We start from the raw sequence: 16,257 nt of genomic DNA on the forward strand, positions 1-16,257 counted from the left end.
AGTTATTGCTGTTCTCAGGCTCCATCGTGCTGTGTGCCCACACAATCAACACAGCGGTAACCAGTGCAATGAGCAGGAGGTGGGGGAAAGGCAGCCAGACTGCCAGATATCCCACAGTGCACTGCATGAGGTGTGCAGTGCATTGGGATACCTTCTGCCTGCCAGGATGTCCCTTCCTCAGCCTCTATGGCTAAGATGGCTGTCTGCAGCCTGAAAGGAGCTGTTGGCAGCCCACTCACCCACATCACCAGGCAATGAAGTAGGAGGGACATGCCATAGATTATTTACTATCTTTCAACACTTCAACCTCCCTCATCATACCCCTTTGGGACAAATCATAGCTGACTATTCAGGCTATAAAACATGTTTAATATAAATGTATAATTAACAACCTTAATGTAAAGTGTACCCCTAATTGGATTAGTAATGTATGAATATTATTATGGAACCAATGCATAAGGAAGAATGTAGAGATTATAGTTAAAAAGATACCAATTCCAATGGTCCAAAAAGGAAATGCACTAGTTCTGAAGCACTTGGATTCTGGATATGTTTTCTCAGTTTGGCCTGAAAATAAAAATGAGATTGGGTTTAATCTAAATTTGTTTTACAGATTCCATGTTCAAAGACAATATAGAAATGCCACTGTTTTCCTATGTTTTTATAGTCAGAAATGAAACCAAAATTGCAGAAATGGTGTTTAGCTATAATTCCAATACCCAGAACTAAACTTGACTAAAGAAATCAATGGCTGTTTATTTGGCATGAGGATCCAGCTTGGTTTTATCTGGAGAGATAAGTCAGCCCTCTTGTAAAAATGAAGCTCCTTTATTAGTTTAGCTTAGATTGCTTTTAAAAAGGAGTTTAGATAGGTTCATTGACGATATATGTCTATCAATAGCCATTGATCATGGTGGTGAAACAGAATCTCCATGTATAGAGGCAATATCTTTCACAAATCACAACTGACATGTAAATTATCTTGAATATTTTTACAAAGACAATTTTACATTAATGTCTAATATGGGGACAAGGTTGAGAGAGCCAAGGTTGCCTGTGCCTGGTCTAATATATTATTGATATTATTTATATAGTGCCACCAATATTCAATTTCGCATAAGTGAAAAATTCAAGCCTTTATCCCAAAGGGTTACAATTTAAATAGTAGTTCAGATTCTATAGCTAGTGACTTGAGAATGCAATCCACTAAGCACCAATGCTTTGCTTTACTTTTTTCATTGTAACATGCTTTTCATAGGACCCTCAAAGAAATTTAATGGATATGATGGAAAGATGTGAAGCAGAGCTTTGCTTGATGGCTAGTGGAAAGCACCTTGTGTCTTGTATTGGCATTTCACATGTGTTTTGTTGTTGTTAATAATGCCTTGATAAGATTTTAAGTGTACATTAGACAAAGCTCTCAGTTAATAATTGCAGAGATAAGTTTTACTTGTACAAAGCTTGTTTTAGCCACAGAGTGTGGTATGTCTTAATGTAATCACCTCTGTTTCTGGCTACTGGTGAATCCAAAGGATCAAATATTTGTATTTGAAACCAGCTGTGTTGTAAAGGGTGGAGAACAATTAGAGTGATTTACAAGGATTGCACCAGCAGCTGACAGCAGTTCAGATGAATGCACCTTTTATTGATACTGCTGAGAATCTGATGCAGTGGCAAACAAACCCTTTCTTCATGAACATGGAAGCAGCGGCAGCTCAGTATAGCACAGGATTCTGCATAAACCATATCTTGCAAATTAATCTATTTCTACTGTGAGAAAGCAATGTGGTGGCAACTAAAGGCTTGCACAAGTCCAGGCAAGAGCCAGTTCAAAAGCAGCTGGCAGCACTGACAGAAACCATACTATATGGGAAATATTCCATATGACACCTGAACCAAAGCTGGTTAAGGACTTGCACAGACAATCAAGGTATGTGTGCCCAAACAACATTCTCCCCCGTACAGCAATATTTGCAGAATACATTAATAGCACTCTTTGTAGGTCACCCATGAGACATGGTAGTAGCAGAGAATAACCTAAGTGCTTGAAGATAGTTATGCTCCTTATAGCCTCATGCTTTTTGTGTTAGGGCTGCACATCCAGACTTGAGAGAATCTTAGGAAAAGCTGGTACATATAAGGATATAAGGATTATGCAAAACCATTTCTTCTTTCTATGTCATGAACATTTTTTAAAAAAAAACTATTTATTTGCCAGACAAGGTAAGTGCAAACACATTAGAATTATGGCAGTGAGGGTTTTCCTGATGAAACAATCATTCCAAAGCAAGTTATGCATTAGAAGCAGATGTGCACAATGAAGACCTGACTCTTGCTTTTCTTTCTTTTACCGAAATCTGCCTTGAGAGGCTGCAATCGTGACCAGAGGAACAGTGAGAGGGAAGGGTGCTTAAGCCTTCCCCTGCCAGCCATTTTGTGTGTGCTCAGAATTGCTCTTTGGCTGCTTTTCTCCCATCAGAGAAAAGCTATTTTTCAGTTTGTTTGTTTTTTAAAAACCCAATACCAGATCTTCACTGCAGATATTTGAATTTAAGGTGTCATTTACCCTTCAGAGTAGTGCTAATGAAGTGAAAAAAGCAGGGCCAGTCCACAGAATAGTGGCACAGTAGTTTAAAGACAATTGCCGGGAGCTACATCACCACTTCTCCTCTAAAGAGCAGTACTGGATAAAAGCTCTTACCACCACCACATGCTCCAAAGTACGGTATGGCAGAGGCAGGACAGTTTTTGAGGCCAGTTCTTATGGCTCTCAGTGCATAACTTTGCATTACAATGGCATAATCTACAGTAAGTAAATATTAATTGAGTTTTCATATTCAGTTTATGCCATAGAGACCAAAGATCTTTACCATAAAAAAATCTCATGGTTTGACACATGAAAAAAAATAGCTAGAATGAATGAAACTCTGGAAAACAGACTTTGATGGACTAGGTCAAAATGTTTCATACGTTAAAAATAATAAGTAAGATAACTGTAGAACAGGACTATGCAAAACCATTTTTATGAACTAGGAATATTCACACAATAGTATACAGAGGCCCATTAATCTCTTTTTTGCCTCTTTTTTTGTTCATTTTGAGATCCAGTGTGCTTCAGATTTAAAAAGCACAGTATTTCATTAGTATAGATTAATGGCATGAAATACAGGAGTAGATCATTGCCCATCTAATCTAGTCTAAAAGAAACTCGTCATGCCTTTTGGTTCTTACCAGGAGATTGAGTGCCAGCTTGGTTTTCTGAAAGCAGTCGATGAATTCAGCCTCATTAGGGGGTTTTGCCCTCAAGGTCAGAACTCCCTCTAAAGCAAAAATAAAAAAAGTGTGTGTGTGTGTGGGGGGATAAACAAACAAAGAGAGGCCAATTAGAAAGAAGATATTTATCTTACTTAATTTTAAGAGAGGCAACAGAAACACCAAAGAGAGAAGAACTATTGTATGAATCCCCAAGGTAAATAGCTAAAGTGAATTCTATTATTGTGAGTGGCAAAGCGGTGTTTTACATCAGAGACAGCCAACTTCTATATGTTCAGAGGTTACTCTTCTCCAGACATTAATCTAGAGGTCAGAACAATTCAATTCCTTCACAGACGGTTAGTGTTCATCCATATAAAAAAAAGTTCCCAACATTCCATCCTTTCCTCCCAGCATTCTGTCACACATCAACATTATCAAGAAAAAGAACCGAAAGTAGAGCTATATAGCTTGGGGCCAGTTTCTCCCACAGAAACTGGCCTCTAGAAACTGAGAAACAGGTTCTCAGTTTCTCTCACTGAGTTCTATGGAACAAAGTAAACTGGCTGTAATCTAGGACAATGCTGAGGTGAGGCCCAATCTGACTGTCTCTCCAGAAAAGAATCTGGGATCACCAAGGACAGGGAACAAGTTCACCACAACACTCTTTTGTAAGTGAATGGTTGTCACTTATTCCTATAGAGAAAAAGTAAACTGCTTCACTTGGGAACAATGTTGCAATAGGAACAACAAAACCTGATCATCTACCCTGACATGGTGTGTCCCAGTCACCAGTTAAAGAAACCTCAAGGAACTCCTGTCCTCCTCCTCCTCCTCCTCCTATTCCATCCTCCTCAGAGTCTAAAGCTTGTATTCAGAATGAGGAAACGGGGCAGGATGAGTTTGGAAAAGAAGGCCTCTTGCTTTGTTTGAATCGATGGGGGTTGCCTTTCAGGCAGAATGAGAATGTGGGAGGTCAGGAGGAGAAGTAATGGAGGAGTATGTTAAGGCACTGGAACTCTCAATCCTTTCCCCACTCTTCAAATTAAAGGCCATACTGGGGCTTTAGCTAAAGTTTTACCCTAGCAGTAAAGGTTTCACAGGTCATGGATCACGTGCACTCAGATGGTATGAGTTCATTATTTTGGGGCCAAGAAATGAATGTCAATAAATTCCTGGAAGATCCCCAAGGGTTGGATGGGCAGTGGTTCATTACCATTCCATATCACAACAAATGTGAGCATTTTTCTCATGGTTAAAGTTTGGCAAGTCCACCAGGACTGGATACTGGAGGCCAAATCTTGATGACAGGCTGTTGGGTGGTCATCCACCATCTAAATCTAGGAAGACTTCCCAAAGCTAGAGATACAACATTGTGCTGATTTATTTTGAAAATTACATAAGGCTGCAATCCTATGCACACTTTTCTTGAGAGTAGATCCCACTGAACTAAATGAGACTTACTTCTCAGTATATAGATATACAACTGAGTTGCATGAAGAGGTTTCATTCAGCAATTCTCCCTAAAGACCCCAATCCATTCTACCTGCTGGCGCTTTCTTCTTATTCTTCTTTCCTTTCTTCCTTTGGTTCAGCTCCTTGAATGCTTCTGCTGCTTTCTGAAGCTTGGCAACGAACACCTCAATGTCATCCAGGGTGCTGTTCAGGATTTGCTGCAGAGAGCCAAATGAAAAAGTTAATACACTGAGAGCCAGAGTCACTTCATATTTACCTCCATGTTAACTCTATTCCTTCTTTCTTAGAAATCTCTCTCTTCCGCGCACCCCTGCTTTGTTGTTTCAAAGCATGATGTGTAAAATGGTTATTGTAATTGAATTTGCCTTTAATTGGCTTTCTTCTCATCTTCCAACATAATTTTAAGAACAAAAAATACAAGTACAGTGCAATCATCACCAACCGTTTCTTTTTCAATCTTCTGTGCTAGAAGTGCACGGGACTCTTCATGATCCTGAGAGCTGGAGCTTCGTCGATCAAATTCTGTTGAACACAAAGCCAACGTGTTAGCTATCGACTGGGGGAAATTAACACAAGAGTAGGTTCAAAACATTTGGTTGAAGGATGTGTGTGTGTGTGTGTGGGGAATCCTTTATTTAATTGGGCTGCAAAACTTCAGCTGAGATTATGATTCACTGCTATTATTAGTATATGGTGCATTATGACAGAGCATACCTGCCAACATGTCCCTATTTTCCCACTCAGGTGAATTTCAGTGCATTATTTCCCACTGAAGAGAAGGACCCACCAGGGCTGCTGCACAACTTCAAAGGCAGCCCCAATGTTGTAGCAGTGGGGGCTGCTGTGGAATGACTTTAAATGGCTTCCGGGTAGCAGCACAGTGCTCCTTTGCTTTGGAAACAGCTGAAGGAGCACTGTGCTGCTGCCCAGAAGTCATTTCAAGTCATTCCACAGCAGCCCCACTGCAACACTGTTAGGGTTACATTTGAAGTTGTGCAGCAGCCCTGGCAGCTGCAGAAGACTGTGCAGGATGTTGGCCAGTGTGTCAAGGGAAGCAGAGAGAAAAACAGGGAGAAAACAGCTAATTACATTTCTTAGAAGGATTAAGTGAGCATCATGTGCCATTGCTGAAAAACCTTATTTATTATGTTGACTTGGACACAAAAGAGCAGTCATAAGCTAGCCAAATTATTTTAAATATTATATTTGTCTATTTGGTGTCTATTCTATTGACACCAGGCTCAGTTTTGCAGAAAGAACTTCAGGGCTTGACCGTCAAGTATCTTTATGTTAAAAAGCTGCAGTGAGGTTCTTCTTGGGCACAATTCCTACAAGTGCCTAACACGTATCTCCCTTCTGTCTCCTTTGCCATGAAGCAGAACCAGGAAGTTTTCCACACCTGGCTTTTAGTTTGCATTTCCTCCAGAATGGAGATGTGCATTCACATATCAGCCAAATTTACCCTAAAGTCCCTGTGAGCTATCAGGGAGCACTTTACACATGATTTGGGTTTTTCATAATGTGTTAAGAGTGTAGCCTGATTTATATCCAGATTTTTTTTTTTTAAATCCACTTTTTGGTCGGTTTTGGGGGGCAATGTCGAAACTCTCAATAAAGCCTCGCAGAAAACCCACAGTAAAGCCTACTGTCTAGGAAAGTTCAAGGTTTGAATCCAGTGCTCATGAAAGAGAAGAGTCTGAGACAAAGGATGCATGCCTGATGCGTCAGACACATTCCAGCGTCCTGGTGCTCACACAAAGAGCCAGCAAAAGCAAAAAAAGATCCACACAAGAACAGTGTCCATATAATACATGTGATATATTGTATGAAGATAGACAATGATTCAAAAAATCACTAGCTGTGATAACTGATCAACTACAGCCTCTGGATGGGGCGGTTTATAAATGTAATAAATAAATAAATAATAAATAATATAAGCACAAACAATATATCCATTAAATTATAGATCATATGAATACTTTAATAACAGAACATCTATATACAATTATAATATACATTGTGTGGATGGATAACAATAGTTCTTGTGTAGATCTTTCTCACTTTTGCTGGTTTGACTTAAAGATCCTGGTTTGCCATATTATGTTTTGCTCACATAAAGAGCTCATCTTCCCTACCTAGGATGTCCGTCAAGTTGATGAGTGATAGTGGGAAGAGAGCTCAGTTATGTCTCACAGGCAAGGATTAGGGATTAGCTGAAGAGGAAATGCTCTGTCCACACTGAAGACGGTTTGTGTCAGATGGTAAAATTCTTGTTGTGCCCAGAGTCACAAATGGGGAGCTGCCATAGGGCTGACATTTTTAAAAAAACACGAAGACTGCAGGGTGGGACAAGTAGCAATAGTCCCAGCTGAGGACATCTATAGCTAAAGCACCTTTCACCATATCTGCTCTTGTGAACTCAGTAACAGCTCACATGCAGAAATTATTATTTATGTATATGGTGCTTCTCAGTTTAAAAAAAAAATAGTTCTCAGAGCTGTTTACATAGAAATTAAACAGGTAAAGGTTTTCCTGGCAAGAAGTAATGGGGAAAGCTTCATCTGTTAAATCTCTGCAAGCTAAAGGCACAGGAGCAGAGCCAGTAAACTGTGGCAACTTTGTCCATGACTGCTCCAAAGTTTCACTGAGTTTCCATTATATCCCAGACTTAATTGCAATGCTGTATGGCAGGATGACCATGGCCACACAGAATTGATATGACACACACCAGCCCTCACACAAGTCTTCCTCCCAAGTGAAATAGTCTGCTATTGTCACGGGGAAATGATCAGCATGATGAGGGACAAAAATAAATACAGAATTACCAAACAGCCCCAGGCTGCCAGGATTTCTGCATGACTGTTGATTTATACAGGCTTATACAGAACTCAGAGGAACTTTGTAGGAACTTGTACAGTCCTCTTCAGAATCTTGTTTTGTTTTGTTTTTCAGAGTAAGATGGTGGAATGTGTATAAGCTTCCCAGGTTGTACATGAAGAGAGACAGAATTTCTTCAGCAACCTGTAGAAATCCAGGATAATGCACTGCAGTGGTAGAGCTGCATTTCACTGCATGCTGCTTCTGAGCAGGCCTATCTTCTTTGCATTTGTATGTTTGGAAAGGAAACAAACTTTCAAAATCCTGAGAGACTTTTCACTGGCACACAGCAAGCACTAAGACAAAAGAGTCAGAATGCAGAAAATGGGAGGGGTTGACATTGAACCACACAAAGTCTGTTTGAATGTCATGTCATCTCTAAGTCAAGGAATTAAGTTACTAGCTGAGGCAGGTATTAAATATGCCTTAGCAAAGAAGCGGATTCATCAGTCCCTTCCTCTCCATACACAGTGTTATGCCTACCCCACCATACATGCCAGGCTCCGTCTTATCAGATTATTAGAACGAAAGATTCAGTCTCTTGTCTTACCATACAGAAATAGGGATGGAAACTTTCACAAAACATGCTGTGAAAACTGAAGTTAGCATTATTTCTAACTAGGAGAAACACAACTGCTATACAATACACAATTGGTAATAATAAATTGCTAGTAATCATTAGTGTTATTTTTAAAAAGCACAAAGATGGCTTTAAAATGGTCATCTTCTGAACACTCTAGGATCCTGGGGGGCTACTATAATACTGAGTTCAAACATTTACACAACATTACAGTCAATGTCCAGCAGGAGGCCCTAGTGTGAGAACTGAACTATAGGCCTGGGAACTGATCCCATATAAACCTGCTTAAATCTGATTCTATCTCCAGAGACTTTTACACACAGCAGGCTTTACTGAAGCCACCTAATGGCACAGTGGGGAAATGCTTGACTAACAAGCAGAAGGTTGCCGGTTTGAATCCCTGCTGGTCCTATATCGGGCAGCAGTGATATAGGAAGATGCTGAAAGGCATCATCTCATACTGCACAGGAGGACCCCTCCTGTATTCTACCAAAAGAAAACCACAGGGCTCTGTGGGCACCAGGAGTCGAAATCAACTTGGCAGCACACTTTACCACTTTAGGCTTTACTGAGCATTTGCTGGGAAGTTTTACTGCAAACTAGAAGTTGCACCCCCAAACTGACACAAATACTGGATTTTTTTACCCCGGATATAAATCAGGCTACATTCGAATGCGCGGTAAAAAACCCGAGTTGTGTGTGAACTGCTCCCTGATAGCTAACAGGGACTTCAGGGTAAATCTGGCCGATATGTGGACGCACCCTCTCCATTCCAGAGGAAATGCCAGTTAAAGGGCTTTAAAAACCCCATGTGAAAAACTTCCTGGTAGTCACTGCCACCCAGAAAGTGTAAAACACTCAGTTATTCATTCTTTCTTCGGTATTGTTACCACAGTACTGGAATGCATCCCATTCCTTAATGGATTTATACTTCCATACCATATTGCTGTGTGGTATCTATTGACAAAATAGTCTTAGTAAGCATACGTACTAGGAAGTAACTTCCAATCAACACAGCAGGATTTATTTCTAAGCAAGTGTGCATAAGATTGGGCTGCGCATACCTACGGTCATATGTGGAGCCTGAGAGGACCACGAATTAAAGCCTCCCAGTTTGCCACTTAACTATCATGCCATCCTCTCTTACTCAGTTGTTTTTAGTGCCATGACAGACACGTAGGCTCATACCACCTATTCCTTGGCTTCAGAAGTATGTACTATGTTAAGGGTTCTTATATACATGACAGGAATGAAGGGCAGGGCCCACATCCAACCATGTATACTTGCTTTACTCCCTAGAGACAGCCACTTGGAAAAAAAAAACCCATTCCTTTGGGGGAAACAGAAACAAAACAAACCAAGAGGTAAAGAAAAAACTTCAAACTGGTAATCCAAAATGATAATTTACTGATACATATAAATTACCTGACATATTTTGATTTTTTTATTTTTAAAAAGAATCTTTTTCTTCTGGAGTAGCTCTTTTCCTCCACAGCATATAAAACTGTTCTTGTTGCTTTACTAGATCAAGACATCCCCACCCCACCAAAAATGGTTTAAAAGCGAAACCCACCCAGCAATCTACGTGTGTCAATACCTTATTCTTTGGAGTACTGGTCTGAGGTTTTGCTTAGCTTCGGATTTTGTTTTTAATTTTCTCGTGCTGCCCCTCCTCTTGGTGAGCAGCCAAGAGCACTGCTCGAACCACCCTGTGGGCACACTGGGAGGCTGGCTAATCCCAGAGGCTGGTAATGTTTTGTACCAGCCTGCTGGATTGATTTACTGCATAGCATTAGGCATTTGTTACTTTAAGACAGAGACAAATGTTCGTCTTCCATTACAGCTCAGCATTATTTCCATTATGCAAAACTAGACTCTAAAACAGCATTATGTTCCTCAGGACCACATTTAATGGCCTCAATCTATTTTATGGAGAAAATGTTTTCTGTCCATGACATTTTTGAAGACCCTGAGGCTGTTCATTTAAACATGTTTTTCAAGGTACATCTATGCAGTCCAAAATACAAACAATACTCTACAAACATGTCTTCTTTTAAAGGCTTTATGCCTTTAACTGCTGTATTTCTGGCAGAAGATCAACAGGTGAAGTTTCCCCCCATTGCATCTTCATGCTGGGGAAGAGTTTATCTGTTGATTTTCTGTCTGTCATTCAGGTGTTAAAGGCATAAAGCCTCTGTTCATACAGCAATGGCACCACCTCTGCCCTGGACCTTTTCTACTATTCCATAGTACAAATCCAGACCACCCTATTATTCCTGTGCTGAAGAAATCTGCACTCTCAGTCTCCATGAAAAGAGCACTCAGATAGAAATCCCTTCCTTCCACCTTTGGAGTTAGTGCACTATGCTTCTTTTAGGGCTAGGGCTGCTTTATCATAACTTTTAGAAGTTTCCTGCTTTTTTTTTTACAGCCCTACATCTGAAGAAGCGGATGCAGTCGCAGCTTTTCCTGCCATGATCCCACCACCCACTCTCCCCTCCCACCTGCTGGAGCAAACAGGACTCTTATGTTGCAGCAGGGAGGAGGAGAAGTAGCAATAGAGTCAGGATAGTAGAAGCCATGGCTGTGTCCTCTCTGACAGCTGTGGGGCTACTGAAAATGGAGGGCACATCTGTTGATAGTGATCTGGCATCCCTTTCTAGGCACTATACTTTTGAAGGTAGTTTTAACACAATATTTATACTGGCCGTGTTCTCACAACCACGGGGAGCGCAGTTAAATTTATTTATTTTATTATTTATTTTTACATTTATATCCTGCTCTTCCTCCAAGGAGCCCAGAGCGGTGTACTACACACTTGAGTTTCTCCTCACAACAACCCTGTGAAGTAGGTTAGGCTGAGAGAGAAGTGACTGGCCCAGAGTCACCCAGCAAGTATCATGGCTGAATGGGGATTTGAACTTGGGTCTCCCCGGTCCTAGTCCAGCACTCTAACCACTACACCACGCTGGCTAACCATATGGTTAACCATAATTGACAAGCCTTGTGCATTCACGCAGAGTGTGACATGAGGACCCGGAATTTCTGGGCAATCTTAGTCAAACTGCTGTGGTTAAACAGTCTTTAAAGAGGATTCATAACAAGGATCCAGTCCTCATAGTTGTGAGAATGCGGCTGCAATCAGCATTGTTAACTTTTGTCAGAAATGCATGCAACCTTTGTAAGATGAATTCAGACGCTTATAAGGTATTGATACATATAGCATCTAGCACAATGGTCTTCACTTTTTGCAAGCAGGGGCCTCTGTTGCCAGATTTTGCTTTTTTAAAGCCAAATTTTGGGTTACGGCCCATTTGACTCACAAGTATACCCCTTAGGTTCTGGCCACCCAGCGCCACTTTGGTTAAAACACACACACACACACACACACACACCCTTTCAGTGTGAGATCCACAGCTGCAGAGATCTTCATACCGTACTGTACTTTGCTCAGGCTGGTGCATCCCTTAAAGGGAAATGGAGCCCTCTCAAGCCACAGTGCCATCTTGGAAGCTGTGCATTAAGCAGTGAGAGCAGTGTAGTCCTTGGCAATTTCGCACTAGACCTCAAAAGGGGAAGTGCCAGGAAGGACTACACTCCCCAATGCTGTGTGCACATCTTCCAAGATGGTGCTGGGGATCAAGAGGGATCAGTTTCTCTTCAAGGGCCGAATCAATGCTGAGCAAAGTGCAGCACTGCACAGTGGCAACGGTAGGGCCTGTGTGTGAAGCCAGAGGGGCTTTGGCTTCAGTTGAAGCTTCTCAGAGGCCTAGCAAACAATCAGCCAGGGAGCCACCCGTAAGGTCAACGAAAGCTGCTACTGATTCCCAGGCCTTGCAATGAAGAGACTGATCTAGCACAAAGAAGACCTCCAGGGTTCAAGTTATTAAAGGCTTTGTGTTTAGCTTAAGGGCTGTATGCTTTTAATCTCCACATTGGAAATATTAACGATTGCTTTGTTTTCTTGGCTCTTTCAAGGTATCTAAAATCAGTGACAATGAATGGGATATTTATTTTCCATTTCTGCAGACATCTATTTTATCACACTGGAAAACAGCATTTGTTTCCTTGCACTATGCAATGTCAGGCTCCTGTGTGAATGAATCACAATCCTATGCAGGTATTAGCATTAGTCATCTATCTAACTATACAATCACTGACCTGGGTCATTGTGTTGTGAAGAAGGGGCCACTCTATTCTGGTTGTTCTTTGGTGAGCCTCTTGTCTCATACTGGAAAGGAATAGGAGCTGGCCCTTGAGGTGGTGGGAGGATGGATTGCCTCTGTTTTATCTTCTCTTGATTTACCCTGTAGAGGAAGTAGCAGCAACAAATAAAGCAGTCACCCCCCCATCACTGCTGTTATCAGGAGATTCTACTGAATAAACTGGTCCATAAGAATATTTTTCAGCATTTCTCACTTCCCCAAGCAATGAGAAATTCCAGGGGAAGCACTATTAAGTTTAGTTTCCTTTAGATGAAAGAACTCTGTAGATTTATAAGATATCTTTGCTTTATTTACAAGCAGAGCATAAGTGGAGGTTAACAGGCACACCTACAAGGCAGATCCCTCCAACTCTGGCTGCACTCCCAGTTCCAGCAAACTCCAGCTAGAAGACAGTGCTCAACTAATAGGAAGCCATCTCCTGACCATTAACTCCTATTGGTGAGACTTCAACCAACCAGCTTGGACCAGGAATATGCCTAAAAAGGGAATGGCTGGCCAAGAGCCATAACAATACCACCCAGTCTAAGTTCTAGTTCTTGTATCAGTCAAGTGGCATGTTTGCCAGATACATGTAGCTTTCATCCCATTATGCTTCAAATAGTGCTGCAAGAGGGATGCCACGAATTTATTTGCCCATGTCACAGCCACCGGATCACAGAGAGAGGCAGTGCTAGTGTGGGGTAGGGATGTGCACTAACCAGTTTGGCACCTCATTTGGGAAGCGCCGAACTAACTCAAGTGCCTGCAGCCAAACCAGTTTGGCAGGGTGGGGAGCGGTTCCCTTAAGAAGCAGGTAAGCAGGTCCTTACCTGCTCTGCTGCTGTCCTGGTGATTTTCTGGGCATGGTGCTCGCTCTACCAAAAGCAGCGCATGGCTGCGGTGCTGTTCCCTGCACACGGCATCAGCACACACATGGCGCGGTGCCCATTTGAGTGGTCAGCAACACCACTGCTGGCCACACAAATGGCTGTCACACATGCACAGTGGCCACATACAAGCCGACACCATGCACAGGCTGCAGGGAAAAGTGCTTCTGCCATGCATGTTTTTCGGTGTAGCGAGTGCTGCACTTGGAAAAGTGGTGGGGTGGCAGCGGAGCAGATAAGGACCTGCTTCTTAAGGGAACTGCTCCCCACTCCACCTGCGGCTGCCCAAGCCTGTTCGGGTTCGGGCAGATCCCTAGTGTGAGGATTAGCCATGTAATCTGTGCTGTCTACATAACCTCTCTAGTTCCTTCTTATGCAGAATAAAATGAGAAATAATCATGCCAAAATATCAACAATGCCACATAAGGCTGAATTCACTAAAGTTCCAGCAGCAGCTCCCATTTTCAGGCAATTAAGGAAAAAAACATGGAACTATGAAGTTCAGTTTAATGACACCTGAGAAATTTGATAGGATTGTATGTGGTTTGATAGGATTGTACATGGGTTTATGTTGGTGTCCTTGAGGATATTTAATCTGTAAATGAGACCTATCAGGATGATAAGCTCTTTAGGTGTTTGTGTATTGGAATTATTCCCTGGGACAAACAGAAGTTTTTGCTGGTTGAGGAAATTTTCACCACACCAAACTTGTTTCTCTGCCCTCATCCAAGTTGCCCAAAACCTTACAAGCCTGTGCATAATTCTGCTACCTTTTAATCCTAATGAATTTGCATCCAAGGTACACACTTATAACTTCAAGAAATTAAAAATGGATAGGAAATTAAACTCAGGGTGGATCATGAGCCTTATGATATCTGCACAGTAGCACAACCTGTGCTTCTTCCCAAGATGCAGGCTGGAGCCTGTCTGTCTACAGCAGCCACTTACTTGAGCGTCTGTGGCCGTATCTTCTTTCCAAACTTATGGTCAGCAAGAGCACTTTCTATGTCCGCATGAACCATCTCTGCCTGAAACACAAAACTGGGGTGAATGGAAATGGCTTGTGGCAGAAGGGATAAAAGTGCAAGAGTGCACATGATCAAACTGCCTTACAAAGAAATGCTGTATTTACATAAGGTCTCAGTGTATAGTGACCACCTTCACCTCTCTTTTTAAATGATGGCTTCGCATAAAGGCATAGTGGGCTAGGGAATCTTCACTGGACTATTAGCTTTTGGTGAATGTTACAAGCGTGTCACATAGTACTTCTTCAGATTTTGAAATAGGGGCGTCCTCAAGTCACATTAAAAAGATGCTGTGAAGCTTGACAGTTTGGGCACATACAAACATATATATGTGTGAATGGCAGAGGGAATTTCACTGCTTTAAAAACAGATATACTTTTCTTCCAAGGGGAGCTCTAAAACTCTAGCTATGAAACTTTCTGCAGATTTTTGGTCCAGTGGAGAGTGAGTTGGGAAAGTCTGCCTGTGGAGGGTGCCTCTTGGCTGTCACTTCTGGTGTCACAAATCTGTTTTCCTCCTTCCAATTGTTGAAGCAGTTTTCTGCTATGTACATTTGTCAAGCCAGTTGTGATCCAAGTATGAATCAGATTCAGACCACAACGAAAGAACCTGCCATGACTACTTCTTTAAGTGATATATGTCAGTTTTCACTGTATCCCTCTATTAACAAACACTAGTCCAACAAGCGGCTGTTACCTGGCCTCACCCTGTCTGTTTCATATATTTATAATACAAAAGAGAAGTATGCATTGGATATAAGTATACTTGGGCACTGGACAGGCTAGCAGAGCGTCTCTACCAACAGGAGAAGTCACCAACATTTGTCCAGAAACAATGGGGGTTGGAATGACAATCACCTCCCCTCAAAACTTCAACCTTTCAATAGTCAAGGAGGTGGAAGAACTGTGGGGGCTGAAAGGGATGAGCACTACTTTGACAACAATAAGGAGCTCCCCAGACAGAATCAGTTCAAATTCTGAAGCCCACCAGATCACAAGGATCCTCTTAGTGGTGAAAGGAGCCCTGACCCTTCACTGGCAAAAGGATCTGCAGGGAGAAGAAAATGGGGGGAAGAGGAAGAGGCTGTATGCCCTTCAGCACACATCATTAGTGCCTATTTCTGCACCCTCAATGATTCTTTTGGAGGCAGAGGGACAGGCTCTCTCTCACCATGAAAAAGATCTCATCGGGAAAGAAAACGCTGTTCTGAGGACACACCCTCAAACCCAATTCCGCACACATCCAAGATGCTTGCAATGGGAAAAGGAGGCTACCTCTTCATACCTGGAAGGATCATGAGGGAAAGACATACTTGAAAATCCCAACCATTTCAGTGGAAAATGGAAGCCCAGCCCCTTTTGCCAAATAAAAGGATGGTAAGAAGAGAAACCACATGGAGAGACAAAACAGAATGATTCTTGATGTAGAGCCGGATGATGGGCCCCTCAGGTTGAAATGGTACTCAACATGCTCCAGAGGAAGAGCTGAGGAACTCTCAGAGTACAGATGATGTTTATGATGTGGTTAGATTAAAGCCTTTTAGACGTCTAGCGGCTGATATGTCAGCATGGGAAATGATGTTGCCATGCAGAAAAATAAAATCCAAAGCTGCAAAGACAGAATTACAATGGGAACATGGAACATAAGAAGCATGAATATGGGTAAACTCAACACAGTGAAAGATGAAATGAATCAACTACAGATTGTCATCTTGGGCATCAGCAAGTTAAAATGACCTGGAATAGGACACTCATTCAGAAAATCATATCATTTACTACTCAGGACACGAAAAACAATGAAGGAACAGTGTTGCTTTCATAGTCAGGAAAGATAGAGCAATGACAGTACTTGGGTACAATGTGGTCAGTGAGCGACTAATATCAAATAGATTTTGTGGACAACCCTTTAACATGACAGTTTTTCAAGTCTAAGCCCCAATGACTGATGCAGAAGAA

The 16,257-nt window shown here is 41.8% G+C and overlaps 1 protein-coding gene across 1 annotated transcript in view; it reads right to left on the reverse strand.

Annotated features, from left to right (window-relative positions):
• EPS8L2 (EPS8 like 2) overlaps positions 1-16,257 on the reverse strand; it is a 151,470-nt gene that overhangs the window by 21,575 nt on the left and 113,638 nt on the right. The window contains exons 8-13 of the mRNA XM_053284696.1: positions 14,226-14,305; positions 12,347-12,492; positions 5,171-5,250; positions 4,799-4,925; positions 3,232-3,320; positions 493-567 (exon numbers count right to left, since the gene is read on the reverse strand). Coding sequence (XP_053140671.1) covers positions 493-567; positions 3,232-3,320; positions 4,799-4,925; positions 5,171-5,250; positions 12,347-12,492; positions 14,226-14,305 — 597 coding nt within the window. The remainder of the gene's footprint in view (positions 1-492; positions 568-3,231; positions 3,321-4,798; positions 4,926-5,170; positions 5,251-12,346; positions 12,493-14,225; positions 14,306-16,257) is intronic.

Source organism: Hemicordylus capensis, chromosome 1, assembly GCF_027244095.1.
Source record: "Hemicordylus capensis ecotype Gifberg chromosome 1, rHemCap1.1.pri, whole genome shotgun sequence".
Lineage (NCBI taxonomy): Eukaryota > Metazoa > Chordata > Lepidosauria > Squamata > Cordylidae > Hemicordylus > Hemicordylus capensis.